A 20592-nucleotide genomic window follows, 5' to 3' on the forward strand; every position below is an offset into this window, starting at 1 on the left:
CCTTTTACCATTTTACGGTATCCGGCGTAAAAACACGGGCATTTCAACCTGCTTGCCACCTAAAATCGACATCGTCATAATTGTCTACAAAAAAATTACTTTTTGGTCCATAATGAGGCAAATTCTAGAATAAAAATATAGTAAAAATAGGAAAATTATCACTCTTGACACAAGCCATTTCTGTGCGAAGTAGTTAAATTTGAATCCGTGACATTTTCAATGTAAAGAGCGTGACACATGACTCAATCAACCCGATCTAGTGGAGATCTCTGGTAAGGCATGAAGTTCTCTTCATAATAACATATTTTGAATGAGTGTTTCTAAATCTATAACTGACAGAAATTTTAGTTTTTTACAGCATAAGACAGCGGTCAAGACATACTTAATGGAATTTCGACAACATGTTTCAGCCCACATGAGACAGTCTAACAACTTCACGCAGAAAATGTTCATTTCTACCTTCGTAATTGCTAACTTTGGGGCAAGTTTAGATGATTTTATGGACATCTTCACCTTAACAAAACAACCGTGCTAGTTTTGAGAATAAGCACTGCCTCAAACATTGATTTTGAGCGAGAAATAAAGTAACCACAAATATGCATAAATTAGGTCACATGCACTTTGAACATTGAAAATTAGCAAAGTTCATCGAGCTCCTGTAGCTCGAAAAGACTAGTTGCCAAAAATGTTTTTATTGTTTACGGCACACCAGCCCTAGTACTAAACATGGACAGTGGTGAGGACTCCAGATCCCGTTATACTTTTGAGAAAAGCGTCTTGGAACAACAGCACACTAGCTCAAATTTGGAAAGTGCTGTTTGTGTGGTATTTTCAAAACAGCGTAATTCTTCATTGTTTGGTCAGAATTTACATATTTTGCTACTAATCAACAGAAGAGATGTAAAATGATACCATATGTCCGATATATGCTATTTGATCAAATGCATAAGTGTTTATAGCCTCCAGCGAAACGCTGAAAATTAACTCTGAAATCAACACTTTTCTTTGTTTTTGACCACCCTCGCATCTCGTCGCCAAAAATTTGATAAAATAGCATTACGAACCAAATAAATATAATTTTTGGCGATAGATTAGATCAAATATCTCACAGTAAAAATTTGAGGGAATTCTGTGATCGGCCAAAATTCGAGTGGTCGGTTCTTACGCGGACAGCCTCTTAATTATGAAGTGTTCATGGTAGTAAAAGTCATCTAATTAATCATAACTGATAATTAAATTAAAAAACTAATTTCAATCATTGAAAATAATTATTCTAGTGAATTTCATTATGCTAATTAATTATGCTTATTAATGTCTGGTCAAATTGATAAGATGTCCGACCAAAATGAAGATTTCAAAGGACACATGTTCGGTTAATGGCGAAAAATTATTACCAGCACTGGTTTCCTTTTAAACAGGCCATTATGTTGGTGCGTTATTCAGCTTTTGCTTAATCTAAAAACATTTAAATTTCTATTTGTTTGATTCTTTTATTTGAATCTTAATCTTGTAAAGCACCTTGGAACTGGACTTTGGCGCTATATGAGTTGTAATTGTTATTATTATCATTATTATTATTAATCATTTCAAACTGCCACTTTTTATTCAGCACCGACATTGATGTGCGAAAACTATATTCTTGGCAAAATGGGGTCAGCAGACGTATTCTTCGACTCATCCCATACCAAAGTAGTTTGGTTGAGTAAGGAAGCTCCCCCGGTTCCTGCTTTGGAATCACGCCATTGGGCGACATGACACTCACGTTAGGACCTAACAATATTATAGTTACCATATAATGCGAAAGTGAATGTTTACAAAAGAGTTTAGTGACATCTATTTACTTGAGCCAAAATATGCAGCCACTTACGGACATTTTCGTCTGGTTTTGGAATCACGATATTTGGCGTCATGACACTCACGTTATGACCTAAGAATATTATAGTTACCGTGTAATGCAAAAATTCATGCTTACAAAAGAGTTTAGTGATATCTATTTACTTGACCCAATATATGAATCTATTTGCTAGACATTTTTGTCTGGTTTTGATTGAACAGTAGGCAGGATATTGCCTAATTTGATCGTAGAACTGCCATGAGGCAGGCACTTGCAATTGTACAGCGACTGGCGTGACATCCTCAAACGCACTGGCCATATGACTGTATCCTTTCTTGGGAAAAACAAATATATTCAAAATAAAGTGAAAGGAGAGATGGTAACAGAACTAAGAAAACTTCGCGCTCATTCAAAGTAACGATGATCCAAAGAGAAATGGGACCCGCTCAAGAAAAGTTGCTACACACAATTGTGGGATGATAAAATAACCTACTAAAGCATCACTGCTTTGTCACGTTACGACCAGGCCCGGATGGAGGGTTATGCGTTAAAATCAATCACTATGGCATGTTCCTATATCAGACATTTTTTTAAAACACTTTTTACTTGGAACTCAATTTGTATGTATTTAAAATATCCTCTCCAAAGCAATAAGACCAAAAAAAAACAAAAACAAAAACAAGCCTGGGTGGCCAGTTTTGACCTAAGGCTAAACGACACGGAGAATGAAATGAGAAATGAATATCCAGAAAGATAACTGGATTCATTACTGAATTAGAAATGACATTTCTAATCCTCAGTTTCAAATATGAAACAGAAAATAACCCTCTATGGGTATTATAGTGTATATTAAAACAGTAGAAAGTGTTGAAGACGCGTCCTGATTAGCTACTCATACTCTGAATATCCTTTACTTAACACCCCTGTGCAGCTTGTGTGGGTTTTCGTTGCAGGTATAAATGATAGAAAATCTTCTTTTGTACTATGATAGCCCACTGTGTTACTATATACTTAAACAACTATTCACCTCGGTGTCGGTAACCCGCGGTGGATATTTACTGGGAGTGAATGTGAACACACGAATAGATTATTTCTGTCGGTACAGTTTCGGTCCTTTTTGTTGAAGGGTAAAACAGGGAAAACTTTTATCTGAATTTCTCCAAAAGTACATCGATTCTGGAGCTGAAACTACCCACCTAGTTGGTTATAATATTCTAGTTTTCAAATATGTAAAAATCTCTGCGGGTAAGCCTCTACTTTTCAAAGGGGCAATTCGCGAACGAAGCTCAAAAATCAAACAAGAGAATTATACCCTTAATTACGGGTAGCTCCCGTCAATGCAACAAATATGTTCATAACACAAGTTTGAGTCGAAGCCTTCCAAATATTCTTTGGCACGGGATTTGCGCTCGAAAATGTTGCATTATTTGCAGGAATGGCTAAGTTAAAACGTCTTTTTGTGTTCTATTATCTCGCTGTTTAAGTATATGTAAAAACCACTAACTCACCTCAGTGTCGATAGGGAGAGGTGGAAAATTTGCTCGCCGCTTCGTGGCTCGGTAAAAATTCATCACTATCCACCGAAACTGAAGTGAATAGTGGTTAAACATCTGTTATGTATTGATGTATTATCCCATTTCACTAGTGTTGCAGACCTCAGCATCAACTGTACCAAGCTTGAATAATACCCTATCCAGCAGTAGCCCCAGTGTGAACGGAAAACCCAGCTCTAGCAGCATCTACAGTACAACTAGCACGACCGAGGAAGGCCTAGGCGCTTCGTCAATGGTCGCCACGTCAACATTTTCTGTCACCACTTCGTCAAAAGTCGCCACCTCATCTTTGTCTGTTACCCCTTCGTCAAATGTCACTACCTCAACATTGTCTCTCACCTCTTCGTCCAATTTCACCACCTCAACATCTTTTTTCATCCCCCCATCAACACCTCAACCTCAGTGTTCTGTCAGCCTAGTGCTTACCTTAAAATTAGGTATGTGAAGTTAGATTCCTTCGCGTTTTTCGAGATTTGTCTTTGTCGGGGGTTGTACAACTCACTTAGGCAAATTAACCAGAGGTACCAGGACTCTGTACTTTTTAATTCTCTAGATCTTCCAAAGGAGTTGACTCCTTCAACAGCGACGCTTCCTTTCTCTCTCTTTCTGCTCTAGCGAGAAGTACCAACGTATTAAGTAGGAAAACCGTAGACATGTTTGGGTTAGCTGACCTGAGTTTCCTTAGTGCATCCGTTTATTTTGCAAAAAAGGGGGAAACTGGTTGGCCCTCACCGAGGTAGTCGTCGAGCACCAAGGAACCAATTGAACGCTAACGGCTGTGCATAGGAATCGCGAGCGCAAACAGGAACATCAGTGTGGGTAGAACTCAAGGTCAGCTTTACCAACGCAAACATGACTACCTGTGAAACTGTCTAACTGTCTAAATTTCTAACACGGTAACAAGAAAATCCCCGAGCTGAGCCAAAATAATATAAATCTACCAAAACAACACGTCAGTAGGCGCAACAGGCAAGGCTCAACAAAACAAAAGGCCTAACTGGAAAAGTCTCAAAACAACAACTTTCAATTCACCTCACAACATATTTATTACATCTAATTTGAGTATTACAGGAGTTTTGAAATCTAGACTGTTACTTATTTTTATCCTTCAGAGTAGGGCTGGGGAAGCGCGAGGTCTGGGAACGAGGAACGATGATAACACAACTTGCAAAGCGGTCAATTCACGGGCTTGTCAGCGAGCTCCCCAAGCCACACGGGCCGCTCTAATCCTTTACGTGCGAAGTGTGGTCTCGCAAGTAACTCAGACTGTTGTTTTTTGAACAACGACTTGAAAAATTTTATGATTTTGCTTTGGCGAAGCCTGTTCGAGGATGCGAAGGAGTTTAAAAAACATCCGGCTCAAATTTCTAAGTTTCAAAAAGAATCGTACAAACACCTCCACGAATTTCGTTTGCTGTCGCTTTAAATGGACGGTTCGTCGAGGAAAGTAATCTTAACTTGTTTTGCCCTTAATCTTCTTCGGTTACTTACTTTTGTATTTAGTGAGGGAAAGATTCAGTTGCCGCCATTCTTCCCGTCTTTTTTTCCGGAAATTTTTCGCCACATTGTGGGCAAATGTACTACATGGCTCAAAGTCGACATTACGAACGTCACCTGACTTGCAATCGAGTAAAAAATATCCCATGTTACTCGTCACATGTTTGGTTTCAAAATAGTCACGAAATTATACTCCGCTGAATTACCGAAAACACGAAACCGCGCTAACCTGAGCAGATCTAATAAATGCGTCTACAGGAAAATTTTGGAACAACGCGATCAGCAAAATTTAAGCTTCAGCTAACCGTGAGTGTAAATTATTTAAGGACATGTCTTGATTGATCCCGACTTGATGTTCGTTACAAAACGGAAAGCGTCTTCGGATCCTTAAGATAACCTGTCAGGAAAAGTTCCTTAATTTCCTAAGTTAACCGCTATGTTTTTCCTTGCAAACACCTAGTGCTTGTCTGCAATAGAACTATCCGCTGACAATTTTCAGTGAGATTGCTTCGCAAATTGTGAGAACATCGTTTCGATTTCATTTAAGTGAATGTATTGGAAGTAGCTCCCCCCCCCCCTCCCCCGTTTAAAAGATTCTTCTTCGTCAGTCCAATGAAATAACCAATGACAGAGCTAAATAGCTTAAGGCGTTGACGCAGTTAGAAGGGAAACTATTTTGTTTGAGTCTCACTAGTGTGTGCCGGTTTCAATTTTAAAATCGTTTCGATTTTAGTTCTATCCGACTTACAAAATCTCAGCTCTCTCCTCGTAGTAAAAAAAAAGCTTAAAAATTAAAAGAGAGGGGAAAAATACAAGCAAACGAAAATTTTTGAAAACAAAAAGAACCGAAGAGCAAACACATGGGAAAAAAATACTGTTCACAAAAGGAAAGCAAAAAACAAAGCAAACCACTAAATAAGGCTCTTAATTCCTAAAATTCGTTATATCATGAATCCTTGTAAGTTTGTTTCCTATGTGCGCAGTTGTCTCCCCTGTTTTAAACGTCTTGTTCCATCATCTTACTTAGTATAAGCTACGAGTCCTTGCCCAGAAATGTGGATCATGCGATATTCAAGTAACAATTGAATTACGGTGCTAGGGCTTCAGTGTATGCTACTGCGTCAGCTTTATTTTAGTGAAAGAGTTTGGTCTGTCCCCAAATTAGCCCTATGGACCTCCTCCAAACGCGATCAACACATGCCTTTTTTCGCCACAATGTCAAAAACTGATCGGTAAGTGACCTTAGAAATAAAAATACCGGTCACGTATGGCCAGGTCTTAGTTTTGCACAACAACTGCAGATCCTCGTGAACTTGATCAGCAAAATGTGTCTTTTATTTCTTTGCATGGTACCTCTTACTAACCGAGTTCGAGTTCCGTACTGTAAGTTGCGTAACTTATTCAGCTCAGACCAAGAAAACGAAGGTAGTAAGATTTTTATTACATCTCCGTCTCTTGGCAACCAAAACAAACTTTTGAATTTTGTGGAAAGTATTCTGAAATATGGCCTGCTAGATTGACCGGTAATGGTACACTCAGTTCCCACCTACCCCGTTCATTTCGCCCTCTTCGCCTTACCTACACTGTATAACCTCAGGTTTTAGGAAAATATAACATAAAAGAGAAAATAATGATAACTTTTATCTCTTATTTGTTACTTGATAATGCTTTTTTTCCTTGTATTTCTTCAGCATGCGTCGTTTATACTATTCCTTTGAAAGATATACCTTGGAAAGACGAGTACAAGAATCATCAACGGATTATAAAGAATTAAAAAATTCTATATCCAAGCTCGTAAGTGCATAAAATTTGGCCTAGAACCTCAGGCTCTACATAAACTATTCTTAAATTCTCGCTCTCGAGAAGCCGTCCCATAAAATAAGGCAGTACGGACTGCAACCGAACTTCTTCAAACCGGCCACTTAAAAGACAGATAGTGGCTTATCGTATCAACATCACATGCTACTGCTTATTAACTGAATGTTCTCGACCAATCAGATGTTTCATAGTAAGTCTAATGTATAATGATTCACCATATCATGCTCAATAAATCAAAAAATCTAAAATAATGATGGAAAGACAATAAGCGTAAATGTGTGAAAGCAGTAGCTACATTATTGAAATTAATTTCGTTAGGGTGTACATTTTTTCTCCATATTTCTTTGCCCCCTACGCCCTTACAAGTTATGCTTAACTTACCAAAATGTGAGATGTAATATTTGGATTGCATCAAATACTCCAAATCTGAATTGAGTTTTTTCTTACTCATTCAAAAAATGGACTTCAATATGATCAGTTGTTCATAAGATATGTGAATTTCAATTGACGAGTACCCTCCACTTGGAAGACCTCACCACCTCCCCTTTTAAAGGGAACTTCCACTCTTAAACAAATAGTGCTCAAAATGTTCCAAATGCACTTTTCAGTAGATCTGGCGACAAATACTTCACGTTGTTAAAAAGAAAAAGCCTGAGACATTCTTCAGTTTACAACACTGTGGGCGGATTTGTTAAAACATATTTGTTTCCGATTTGGAAGTTCGATCCTTAGTGGCTAGAATGCGAAGGAGTCATTCGCTATGGATGAACATTCTGAATTGTTAAGAACATTTTATTGCAAGTGATGATTCTGATCACCTGCCTCTTTCCTTTTCTTGCTCCAGATTTGTGACTTTTTCAAGCGCTTTGCATGTAAGGTGGAGATACTGGTAGTCAGTTTCTGTAAAGCCCCCTGGGGTGGAACGATTGTAATAGTCAAAGTATGCTTGCATTTGAAACCTGTCTCAACGCCATTTTATTTTGAGGACGTACAACTCATAATCCCTCACACGACAAACTACACCTCTGAACCAGTCGGTAAGTGTCGTTTATTTATTGAGAATCGGGCGCTGCGATTGATTAGGGCTTAAATCATATCTTGTAAGAGACGAAATCATTTTTAACAGTAAATTTGTAAAGCTTGCCCTACACCGCTCGATTATGTAATGATTACAAGGGACAAGAGGCAAATAAACTGACACAAAAGAGATACCTTCAATTATCATCCGTTCAATCATACCAGTTATCTTTATGCACTGTCAATAATGTCAACATATTCCTATTAGCTTAATTTATTTACCTTTATAAATCTTTATTTGATATTTTTGCATCTCTATTATTTCATAATTATAAATTTCGTTCGACGATGTACCCTCGCGTTTGTCCCGAGGAAATTATCCGTGATAAAGTAACGACCCTGGCTTTCAGTAAATAAATAAAGAAAAAAATAAATCTTTATTTCATATTTTCGCATCTCTATTATTTCATTACGACTTTCATTCGACGATTTCCCCTCGCACTTGTTCTGGGGAAATTATCCGTGATGAAGTAATGACCCCAGCTTTCAGTGATAAATGGATTAAACTATACAATTTTTTTTAGGAGTTACTTACTCAGAATGGAAAGCCAAGGATGGCGAGTGCAAAAAGTGTGACGGAGGAGGTGGACCATTTGTGATTGAAAGTGTATGTGAGAGTAAAGAATACAGCTGTCAGGGACACAAAAACAAGTCACAAGAGTCGAAGGATTGTGTAAAATATTGCTCTTCAGCTTCAAGTCTGGGTAGGAATTGATAATTTTTTTACACGAATTTATAATGTCTCTAATGTTTTTAACTGCATAGAATATGTGTTTCTATCTGTAAAGCACCATTTGCCAATGGGTGTAGACAGGTGACGTAGGGAAATGCAAAGAATAGATTTTACACGCCCTTTTTCTTCTGGACTTGGAAGAATTGTTAAATTATTAAAAAATAATTTTTTTTTCAGTCCTGCCCAGAGATAAAAGTATGTAACCATGCAATAAAGATATAATGTAAAAAAAGACATCAATATTTCCGATCATCTATTAACTAATTTGTTCACTTATTCTATCGTTTTTCAGTGGTCGCGGCGGTTTCCAACCTCATTCTGGCCATGTTGATCTCTCTTTCAAGTAATGAATAGTCTTTCATATGAGAATTTATACCTTTGTACATTAATTAAGAGGGAATCGCTTGTGACGCATGGTAAATCTTCTAAATTAATTGCAACTTTCTGTTTTGTTTTGTTTTGTTTTTTTTACAGTTTCTAGGGCGTGCTGAGAGGTCTGGAAGTGTCGATGCAATAAAAAAAAGAAACTCGAAGGTTAAAGTCCAGCAGTCTAAGTTTTTATTTTTTTTTTACGTAGAATACTTTTGTCCAGATTGTTTCAGTATCGAATACACAATACATATATTATGTAGACCAGTTTGTTACTTTATTTACCACTAGTTAGATATATAACCCATGGAATGTATTTGCTATTCTCTCCAATGTTATTCTTTCCTTCTCTGGTAGAATTGTTGCGAACCCTGAAAAAGATTATTTTACTCCGATGGTTTGTCATTAATAGTCTTCGAGACAAAAGTGTCAGTTAGTTTCTCGTGTTTAAGAATACACAGTCTTCACTAACAGAAGATAGGCCTTCGAGCAATTCTATCTTATTTTGTTTCCGTTTGAGCGTTGTTGATCCCTGTAAGATCCTATAAAAATATTTTTGCGACAAGTGGGAAAGAAATTGTCCACTGTTATCACTTTGCTGAGCATTATGGCGCATTCTGTTTTACAGGCTAAAATAGAGATATTGTGTAAGACTATCATAAACACCAACCATGTTGGATAGAACTAGTTTACTGAAATATCATGTGATGCAGTGTAGATTCGCACCGCGTGCGGAGGGACGCATACTACATGTTTGTGGGCATAAGTGTATTTTGCCCCGCTCGCACGCCCCCGAGTGTTAGCAATTTTCACCATAATTTGAAAACTTAGACGGTTTGGGAACCGCGATATCCGGATAACACCTAGTCCAAAGGCTCTCGGTGAACCTTGAGGCTTGGATAGCTCTTATTGGAGTTAAAGGCACCGATCGGACTCTCCAGCGGTATTTTTGTGAGTGTAGCAACAAAGAGAGGCATTAGGGTCGATGTTTGATTCAAGCTCAAGAAGTTATATGCGAGCCAAACATGTCAACTGATAATAATCATAAAATTAAAGTAGATTCTGTGAACTTTGCCGCTGAGGAGAAAGCCCAGTTACTGTGCGGAGACTGTCCACGTCAAATCACGAAAGATAGACTGAAACAGTGGCTGTCGTATCGTAAAGGAACGGCCAAGGATGGAAGTGCACGTTCCGACGCCACGAAGGCCGAACTCGCACAAAGGTAACTTAATCTACCTAACGATCACTATTACTTATATATATCTTGGCAACAACTTTAAGCTAAATGTATAAAGAATGGTTGGGAAGATAATTTTACCGAGAAATGGAAGCACTTGGCATCAAAACAACCACACTAGTTGATCGTCTTGACAACCACAACAACAACCGTAAACAATGCTACTTGTGATGTTTCTTCGGACACAGCCTCGCTACCAATCATCCAAGCTAAGGATATTGTACCTAATTTCATAATGCAACATTTCTTAGCCTATTTCATAGAGAGGAAAGTCAAAGACGACGAGTCAAACAAGGATTATAAGGATGTGAGTTCGAAAGCATTTGCTTTGTTTCGACATGGACATGTCCAGCAACTAGAAATCGCTTGTGAAGATATTTAGAAATTTAGCTTACAGTTGTTGCCAAGATATGTATAAGTAATAGCGATCTTTATGTAGATTAAGTTACCTTTGTGCGAGTTCGGCCTTCGTGGCGTCGGAACGCGCACCTCCATCCCTAGCCGTTCCTTTACGATACGACAGCCACTGTTTCAGTCTATCGTTCGTGATTTGACGTGGACAGTCTCCGCGCAGTAACTGGGCTTTCTCCTCAGCGATAAAGTTCACAGAATCTAATGTATTTTTATGATTATTATCAGTTGACATGTTTGGCTCGCATATAACTTCTTGAACTTGAATCGAACATCGACCCTAATGCCTCGCTTTGGTGCTACACTCACAAGAATACCGCTGGAGTGTCTGATTGGTGAATTCAACTCCAATTAGAGCTATTGGCGGTCTCAATTCCATTTAATTGAACATGACCCCGAAATTATCGTAAAGTGACATCACCGCCCGTGATGGATGTGGAATTTCGGGGCGTGCGGAGCGCGGAATTCACAGTATTTTGCTTCCAGTGGGTTTTTTCTGGTTGGCGCTACTCGCAGACGTATCCACCGGTATTGTAGGAAAGGGTTATGTAGAGGGCAAAGGGCAAAGCAGATGAACTAAAACCGATTGGCTGAGTGTCTGTAATACAACAAAATCATTGCTGTAAAGCAAATTAGTTCATTCAGTGCACATGCCACACTAACTTATAAATAGTCAAACAATCACCCAAGAAAATCTACTACCAACTCATGAAATCCGGACCTGTTGGGATAGCACTTACTCGTTATTGTTGTATTAAAAATTTTCGTCGTGTAACACTTAAATTGTTGCCGACGGCTACCTCAGTAACAAAAGTCATGTGTGACATGTTTACCCTCGTACGTTACCTGCATTTGGAATCTACGTCAAGATGATACTTCGGTTAAACCTCAGCTAAAAGCGACGTAAAAACTCCGCAACGATGTAGAACAAATTTCGTTGGAGTTTGCATGCACTATTACGACATGTTCTCGAACATTATACCGCTGCGTACCGTTACATCGTTTCAGTTGTATAAAGAGTCGGCTTGTATCCTGAAAACGCCTATTCTCACCAGACGGTCAAGAAGATAATGCCACATAAAGCAATGAGGAAAAATAAAACCGTCCTTGTAGTATTCAGGTGTATTATCATATACTTAAGATAACAACTTGTGCTCTCCCTAATGCTGTTCAAATGCAGTTTTACACGTTGCAACTAGTGACTTACGACGTGCTGCACCTAATTTTCTAAAAAAACCTCTCTAATGATGATGATGATGATGATAATGATGATGATGATGACCTTTATTTAAACAGGATAAAAAAATTTGAAGCTATAAGCTTGTGAGGTCGTGTATTTATAATTAAAAACATAAATCCTAATATGAATAAAATGTCAAAATATTGACAAGATTGGCAACTAGTACATTACGAATTATACATTAAAATTACTTTTTACGAGATAAAATCATTGCTGAATAGGTAAAATATCACTAAAATATACATAAATAATCATCAATTATATATAAAATCTGCAATTCTACGCCGCGTTGTCGAGGCGGAGGTAGTCTCGAATTTAAGATCCTTGAAGTAATCTTTCGTTCTTATCAGATATCGATCTTTGTTGCTCAGATGCGATGTTCCGTTCTCATTGAGACAGATCGTATTCCACAGAAAGGTGCCTCTGTAAGCCAATGAATCCTTCATAAATCTAGTTTCGAATCTTGGTACTGTAGAGCAGTCTCCAACCCGTAGTGAATATCCATTACTCCTTTTTATGTAAATATTATTAGACAGCAATTCAGGCAAGCCGCCATTTTTTGCTTTAAAAAAGATCTTAAGAATATCTATTTTATAATATAAGTAAATAGTGTGCCATCGATGGTAGGCCAGCACCTCTTTTGAAGGCATGTCTCTTGGTAAGTTATAAATGATTCGAGATGTTCTACAATGAAGTCTTTCAATTGAATCAAGTAATTTTGAGTTACAACAGGCACCCCACAGTACTAACCCGTATTTAACAGAGGGCAAAATAACCTTAAAGTAGAAGTCTCTCAAAACACTTTTTGGCAAGAATCTAGATCGTTTTAACAGGTCTAGTTTGCTAGCAAAACTCTTCTTAACATCCATTAGATGTGCATCCCATGCTAACTTGTGGTCGACTGTCAGGCCTAACACACGTGCTTTAGTAACCCATTTTATACTGGAGTCTCCCAATAACACCGGGGCAATCGGCCCCATTGGGTTTCCCCGCAAAGAAGCATCGCCTCGCTCTTTCCTGGATGGGGTGTTAATCGCTTTCTACCACACCAGTCGTAAACCTCCTTCAATGCCCCGTTCAGCTTTGCGATGGCCTCGTCTGCCGTGTCGCCTTTACAGAAGACCGTGGTATCATCGGCAAACAGATACAGAGACCCCGACCGGACAGATGGCAGCAGATCATCTGTGAATAGTGTGAACAGAGTCGGTCCTAGCACTGATCCTTGAGGTATCGCCATGGATACTGGAAGAAGGTCTGACTTAACTCCATTTAACTCTGTGAACTGTTTTCGTCCTGTCAAATAACTCTTCAGCTAATCGAGGGCGGATCCCTTAATTCCGAAATGCCTTTCTAGCTTCATAATTAATGCAGCATGTGAGACGCTATCAACAGCTTTCCTGAAGTCGATGAACGCTACTGCTACAAATTTTCTAGAGTCAAGAGCTGATCTCCAAGATTCTGTGAGATGAATCATCAGGTATTCTGTGGAATGCCCGGGTCGGTAGGTCCACTGCCTGTTTGAGACCAAATTGTTATCTCGAAAGACGTGTTTGACAAGGGCGTCATTTACTACCGACTCCATGATTTTGCTTCGGAATGCTAAGTAGGGAGACTGGGCGGTAGTTTCCCCTTTCAGTTTCATCATCTTTTTTGTATATTGGTGTGAGCCTTGCGATCTTCCACTCTGAAAATACAGACTTACTTTCATAGCTGCAATGGTATAGACTCGTTAGTGCTGGTACAATAGCGTTGACGGCGGCTCTCAACAACTTCGATGAAATCTTGTCAGGTCCTGTGGACTTATAGATTTTGAGCGCATTAACTTTGGTTTGAATAGAGTGTTTAGAAATTGGGAATCCCTCAAGCGGGGGTGGGGGAGAGATTCTGTCGTTTTGTTTACGGTGTTCAGTTTGTACGGAAGGTTGGACTTCAAGGTGAACTGAAATTCTTCAGCTAGCTTTTTGCCAATCGTTGCAAAGTACGAGTTCATTAAGCATGCCTTTTCTCTATCAGCCAATGCGAGGCTACAATTGTCTCCTTTCAAGGGGCCAATGCATTTACGTGTTGGTGAGTTTGTAGCTTTATTTAGCAGATTCCAGTAAGCGCTCGTCTTCTTAACTTCTTGGAACATTTCGCGAAAATAAGAAGCTTTGGCCTGTCTAAGAGCTTTGGTAACCTCATTTCTGACATGCTTGTACTCTTGCCACAGCTTTGAGCACTGAGATGCAACTGCGGCCTTGAACAGCTTACACCTCCGATTCATTTTGTAGCAAATGGCGTTGGAAATTCACGGGGCAGATATGCTCCTGATTTTAATTTGTTTTAAAGGGGCGTGTTTATCACAGATGCCATTAAATAAATGTTGCCAGGCCCACAAGGTATTATCTTCGTCTTTAAATATTGATGCCACATGAAAAGGCGCCGCTTCTATATCATTTCTAAATCGTTCCTCGTCCAATCTTTTATAAATTCTTGTTGTTATGAACTTCTTGTTTGTTATGAACTTCAAGCGTAGATTTGCATATCTGAGATTGTGATCTGAGATCCCAAGGGGTAATACACCAGTAATTCCGACGCTGTTTCTTCTTGTGGTCACAATAAGGTCGATGAGAGTACGTGATGTTAAAGTGATTCTTGTGGCCGTTTTTATGACATTTTCCATGTTAAACATTTCAAAGATCGAGCACAATTTGGCGCTGTTTCCGTTCCAATCTTCCCTCCTAGAAAAATCACAGTTAAAGTTTCCAAATAGAATGACACATGACGACTTTAACCAAGCCTTTTCGAGAGATCGTTCGATAAGGCGGAAAAAATCATTGTCATCTGGCGGTCTATACATGACTGAAAACAAGGCTGAGGTGATTGGAAATTTTACTTGTAACCAGATTGCTTCCAGGCCGTTAATAAATAAATCTCTTCGATGCGTTGCTTGGAGGCGTTCGCTATAGTATAATATACACCCGCCTCCCCTTGCGACCTTTACGGTCAAGCCCTAATGATTTCATACCTTCAATTTGCAGCACTTCATCCCGCACTGTTTTGTCCAAATGCGTTTCAGTAATAGCTATAAGTTCAAATCTGCAAAGTAATTGTAGGCACCTTAGTTCATCAATCTTATTTCTTATACTACAAACATTCAGATCCGCCACTCGTATGTCCTTTCTCGAGCTTGCCTCCAATTCCTACACAAGATCTGATGAATAACTCTCGTTTTCCTTTTCTCCATTGCTGGACAAACTAGAAGACCGGTTCTCTTCACAGCATATCGCAGCAGTAAACAATTCATCCGTCAAAGAAGCAAAGGGGAGTTGATGCAACAGTGACAAGTTCGAATCCAAATCTAAACCAGAACATTGCAGCTGCTGTGCAGTGCATTCCTCGCAACTCCAGCTCTTCGGGTCATATATAATTTCGTTGTATTGCTTTGGCGTTACGTTACCACATTTAATGTGATACTTGAGGTCACACAATTTACGAGTGAACATCCGGTGGTTACGAGCGATCGTCCTTGAACATATTTGGCAACACGGTTTCTTTGTTGGCGATTCAAGGGGGGACGGCCCGGGATTTAGTTGTATGTTCCTACTAATAGCCAGCCGAATCAGTTGAAAGGTCGAGTCCGAATTGGGATATCTGCCAATCCTGCGATGATGAAAGCCTCCACGTGTGTTGAACACCAAACCAAGATGGCGTCTGTAGAATGGCATCGGAGCGAGACAATGATCTCCTGTGTTGTCCCAGTTTACATTCAGTAGCATCTTTTCATGGCTTAGCTTGTCAGGATCGGCTGTTTCTCCGAGCAGTCTATAACAACTGTTGGGTATCCGGGTTAATAATAAGAAAATGAGTCCAATTGACAGAGCAATGTTCGCATGTCCTTCGTCCATGGCGTCTTAATACTTCCTAATACGTCGACTTAGAAGATAAGATTGTAGATCTTTAATTGAAGCGGAGTTGAAATGTTAATTAAGTTTTACTCAATAACGCTGAAAAAGGTTTCTCTGAACGCGAAAGTGTGAGGTGTTTCAAGTGCGTGGTGGATGATGGAAGATTTTCGCCATCTACTCAAGATGGAAAAGACTTTTTATGCAGGCTTTAGTTAATTGCCTTTTAGTAGATATGGTATAGTTGACCTTAAAAACGATGAAGGACAGACGCCGTCTACTATCAATCTCCTCGTTCGGCTGTCTGTAAACTTAAAATCCTCGTCTTAGAAATGTTCAGAGCACACTTAGGTACCAGATGTCACTCATAACTCTTTTGATCTTAATCTAGAGAAAATTTAGAAAATATCATGGATACTTAACTTCTGAAGTTTAGAATCGTTAGGGTGTTTGTGAAAAGACAAATTCGAATTCTTGGAAACATCATGGCAGTTACAGACGCAATAAAAGTGAAATATTAATAATAATAATTTAATATTTATATTGCGCAAATTAACATGTGGATATGATCAAATGCGCATCACAACACTTTTCGGGGGACTTTAGCCGGACTGCATCAGCAGCTTACAAACAATCAAAGGAAACTTATTTGAAGATGCCCCATCCCCCCAATTCCCAGTAAACAGGCCAGACCACATCACAATAACCTCGTGAGTGGGTTCTTTAACGTCCCCTGCCTAACTAAATTAACTAATTAATAGATGCGAACTAATTAATAGATGCGAAGTATATTCTATATAAATATAAACTATATTAATAGATGCGAAGTATATTCTATATACTTCGCAATTAATTTGCTATATCCGTAACTGTTGTTTACCCATTTCAGACCACGTGACCAAAGAATGACGTATAAAGCTAAAGAGGTCTTGTACAGGTGTAACCGCCACTGTTTTCGTGCGTAAACTCGCAGAGAAGATTTTTTCTAGGAAAATCTAATTAGACTTCACTACAGTAGTTTAAGACCATAATAAATGTAATATTTAACTGCATGTGTGGAGGCGCGGTGGCCTCACGGTTGGTGCGCTCGACTCTGGATTGAGTGGTCTGGGTTCGAGCCCCAGCCGGGACATTGTGTTGTGTTCTTAGGCAAGACACTTTACTCTCACAGTGCCTCTCTTCACTCAGGTGTATAAATGGGTACCAGCAAATTTAATGCTGGGGATAACCCTGCGATGGACTCGCATCCCATCCAGGGGGGAGTAGAAATACTCCTAGTCGCTTCATGCTACAGAAACCGGAGTTAAGCACCGGCCTAATGGGCCACTTGGCTCGTAAACAGACTTTACCTTTACCCTAACTACATGTAGATTATATCATCATACTGTTGCACATGTATAATTTAACATATCATTAGCAGTAGGTAACTTTTAATGTAATAAGTACATGACTTTTGTATAGGTGTTCTTGTACATAATATATGAATCATTTTGTATAGGAAGGGCAAAGCTAAATGATGCAGCCAATGTTATGTTACATACAGTTAGTGTACAGTGTATAACAGTAATAAATTAGATTTAAACACTGGAACTGTTAAAAATGTGCCAAGTTCATTACCCTGTCTTTCCTTAATCCGTGTAAAAGATAAGTATGACAAATCTGACCTGTAATGAATCCTCTCTCCCCTTTAAACGTTTTTCTTCTAACTATTAAATATCTACACCGATGGAAATTTTTTTTCACATACAGGAAACTTGTTGTACCTGGACTAACACAAAATATTGAATATGCAGTGTGGTCTAAAAAGAATCAGTGTATTGGTCGATCCTCCACATTAAAAGCGCCCAAAAGAAATAAGCATTGATTTAACAATCGATATCAGTCAAACATCATCAATAGTACCAATGAGTACCCGAGAAGTGATTGATAAACTGCTCTTGGTTCCTGTTGACGAATAAACCGGAGTTCACTCTCGATCTCGGGTGGGCGATATTGAATGTAAGCTAACTGACCCATTACCACCAACACACCCCAAGATAGGGTCAAGATAACCTAATTTATAATCTTACCTCGAGCATCGCGCGCTTCAGTTGCTTTAACTCAGCTCAGTCGATATATTTCATTCCTCCATGACATCTCGAGCGCGCGTCAAAAACATGAAAATAACTTTCATAGGAACAACAGTGGACTCCAAACCTCAATTTGCCTTGAAACTACAATGCCAATTCTTGAACTTGACCGTTTCGAAATTCCAAATAATAAACACCACAGGTAGTGAATAACAAAACAGTACGAAAAAAAATAGCATTTCTACCACTAAGTCGATGAAAACAAAAAAAAATTAAACGGTAGAATCCTTAACTCCCTTGCAGTCTTCGCGTTTCAAGTATTAAACTACCAGAGACTTTGTGTTTTGATAAGATATTCAACGGTAAAGTTTTAAAAGCGTAGAGGAGAGAAGTAAACACAACAAGGGACTTCATCTGCGCATGTCTGAAATTTTCGTTAACTCACGTGCGTAGGCTGCTCTGTGAGGCCTAAAATTAAAACCAAGTTGAGACCCTGCTCGCAGGCTACACTACGGTGGCCCAGAAGGGAACAACGCTTCTACTTGAAAATGTAGTGTCGTTCTGTAAAAATGTAACTGTTTTTTTTAGAATTAAACATCTTTCCTTAGAATTCTGCCATCGTTCCTTGTAATATCTCCGGCTGTTCCTTAGAAATATAGCTGTTCTATGGAAACAATCGCGAGATTCTTCCGTTGAAATCTAGCCCTGCCGTAGTATAAGCCGTCGCTGTTCCGTAGAAATGTAGCTCTTCCGTAGAACTCTTTGCCTCTTCCGCATAGAACTTCAGCGCTTCCGTAGAAATGGAACGCTTCTGCGGAAAGTTCAAACCTGTGCGCGCGCATTAGCACGGGTGGGCATTGGGCATTAGCGCCTGGCTGTAATTCGTTGCTCGCCATTTTGCAAGCGTTACGATGGTTATATGTCAAGTTTGTGAAACGAAAGTGCAACAGGGTGGAAAGTACTGCTATAACTGTGGGGCCGAAGTGGAATCTTTTCAGGATGGTAAATCTAAATTTAACTTTATCCCTTTGGATCATTGCTGTGAACGGAATTTCAAAATTGAACTTTTGACACTTCATTAGTGCTTTTCTGAGCTGCAGGTCGTTTGGTGTCTTTGGTGTTTGCCTTTTTAAACTTTGAAAGTCTTTCGCCTTCTTTCCTTTTTTTGTACTCATCGAACGACAGCGATTTTACGTCACCTGGTACTGGTGTGCCTATAATAAAATTTGAAAACATTACTTTAACGCTCATTCTGACAAATGGAAAATAGTTAATGTACAGAAACAAGAGTATCATCACTGATTTTACCTACCGTCTAACTCTATCCCACAGCTGTGGCAGACTTTCCATTTTGAATCAATTTTGTTCCACAACCCTGGCAAAAAACCATGCTAGTACCGATAATAACGAGAGGAACATCGACAGCAACGAGTGGAAGGAAGACAATTGGAGAGAAAATGGCGGGAATAGCCAGGTGCTAATGCCCAGTGCCCACCCATGCTAATGCGCGCGCACAGGTTTGAACTTTCTGCGAAAGCGTTCCTTTTCTACAGAAGTGCCGAAGTTCCATACGGAAGAGGCAAAGAGTTCTACGGAAGAGCTACATTTCTACGGAACAGCAACGGCTTATACTACGGCAGGGCTAGATTTCTACGGAAGAATCTCGCGACTGTTTCCATAGAACAGCTATATTTTTAAGGAACAGTCGCATATACACAAGGAACGATGGCAGAATTCTAAGGAAAGATGTTTAATTCTAAAAATAACAGTTACATTTTTACAGAACGACACTACATTTTCAAGTAGAAGCGTTGTCTCCTTCTGGGCCACCGTACTACACAGACGCCGGTAGACTGTTGGTAATCGGCTTCTATAACCTCGTTCCCAGCGTCTTTCATCTCTTCCTCCCCCCACCACCCCCCCTCTCAACTCTTCTCTTGCTCCAGGGGACTGGTGCGAAAGTGCTGCTTTATACCTTGGAGGAGGGTCACAATGGGGGTTTGGTAAAGTAAACTTCTTTACTTCTGTGACGTTCCTCTGGTATTGAACTTTCTCAGGTGACTGTACCACAACACTATTGCCCTTCTTTTCAATGATTTCATAAGGCTCACTTTCAAATTTTGTTGACAACTTGTTTGACTTTTTCTTCTTTAGAAGCACTTGGTCACCAGTCTGAAGGTCATTGGGTTCAGCACCCCTTCGTTCATCTGCATATATCTTCGCTTTTATTTTCTTTTCCCAGTCGCGATCTCGTAGCTCATCATCATTTACGGTAGTTTCGCGCAACTCAGGCATCTTTGTGCGGATCTTTCGACCAAATAATAACTCCGCAGGGGAAACTCTTGTGACGGTGTGCGGCGTTGTTCTGTTTGTAGCGAGGTAATGAACGAGCTCTTTCCTCCAATTTTTTCCTTCTGCTTGTGCAATTCTCATGCTTTTGAGTAGGCTTCGGTTTTGACGCTCTACTTCGCCATTTGCCTGTGCCCATTGTGGCGTAACCTTGCGGTGTAAGATACCATTATCAACAAGAAAATGCTCAAACTCTTCACACCGGAATTGTGGTCCGTTGTCGCTCGTTATGGTTACTGGCAGGCCATGAACAGCGAATATCGTCTCGAGGCGTGAGATAATCTGGGATGCAGTAACTGACATCAAGATCTCCACTTCATAGTACCTAGAATAATAGTCAATGACAACAAGCAGGTACTCTCCTGTTGGCATCGGTCCCAGGAGATCCAAGGATAAGTCCTGCCATTTGCCAAGCGGCAGCTCAGTAGGCATCAAAGGCTCCGGTGGAGTTGCTTGTCCAACTAATTGACATCCATGACACGACCTTACATATTGTTCAGCGTCTTTGTCGATACCGGGCC

General features: G+C 39.6%; 1 protein-coding gene and 1 pseudogene across 1 annotated transcript; both read left to right on the forward strand.

Annotated features, from left to right (window-relative positions):
- The first annotated feature begins 3688 nt into the window (after positions 1-3688).
- On the forward strand, positions 3689-9197 carry LOC111344398 (uncharacterized). Its single transcript, XM_088751866.1, has 6 exons — positions 3689-3824; positions 6576-6678; positions 7547-7739; positions 8304-8483; positions 8805-8855; positions 8987-9197. Exons 2-6 carry the CDS (start codon positions 6577-6579, stop codon positions 9001-9003), a joined length of 543 nt encoding a protein of 180 aa, XP_088607992.1. The 5' UTR covers positions 3689-3824; position 6576; the 3' UTR covers positions 9004-9197.
- Positions 9198-9891: 694 nt separating this feature from the next.
- Positions 9892-11342, forward strand: LOC148734772 (uncharacterized; annotated as a pseudogene).
- Positions 11343-20592: the final 9250 nt, after the last annotated feature.

This window comes from Stylophora pistillata, chromosome 3 (genome assembly GCF_964205215.1).
Source record: "Stylophora pistillata chromosome 3, jaStyPist1.2, whole genome shotgun sequence".
Taxonomy (NCBI): domain Eukaryota; kingdom Metazoa; phylum Cnidaria; class Anthozoa; order Scleractinia; family Pocilloporidae; genus Stylophora; species Stylophora pistillata.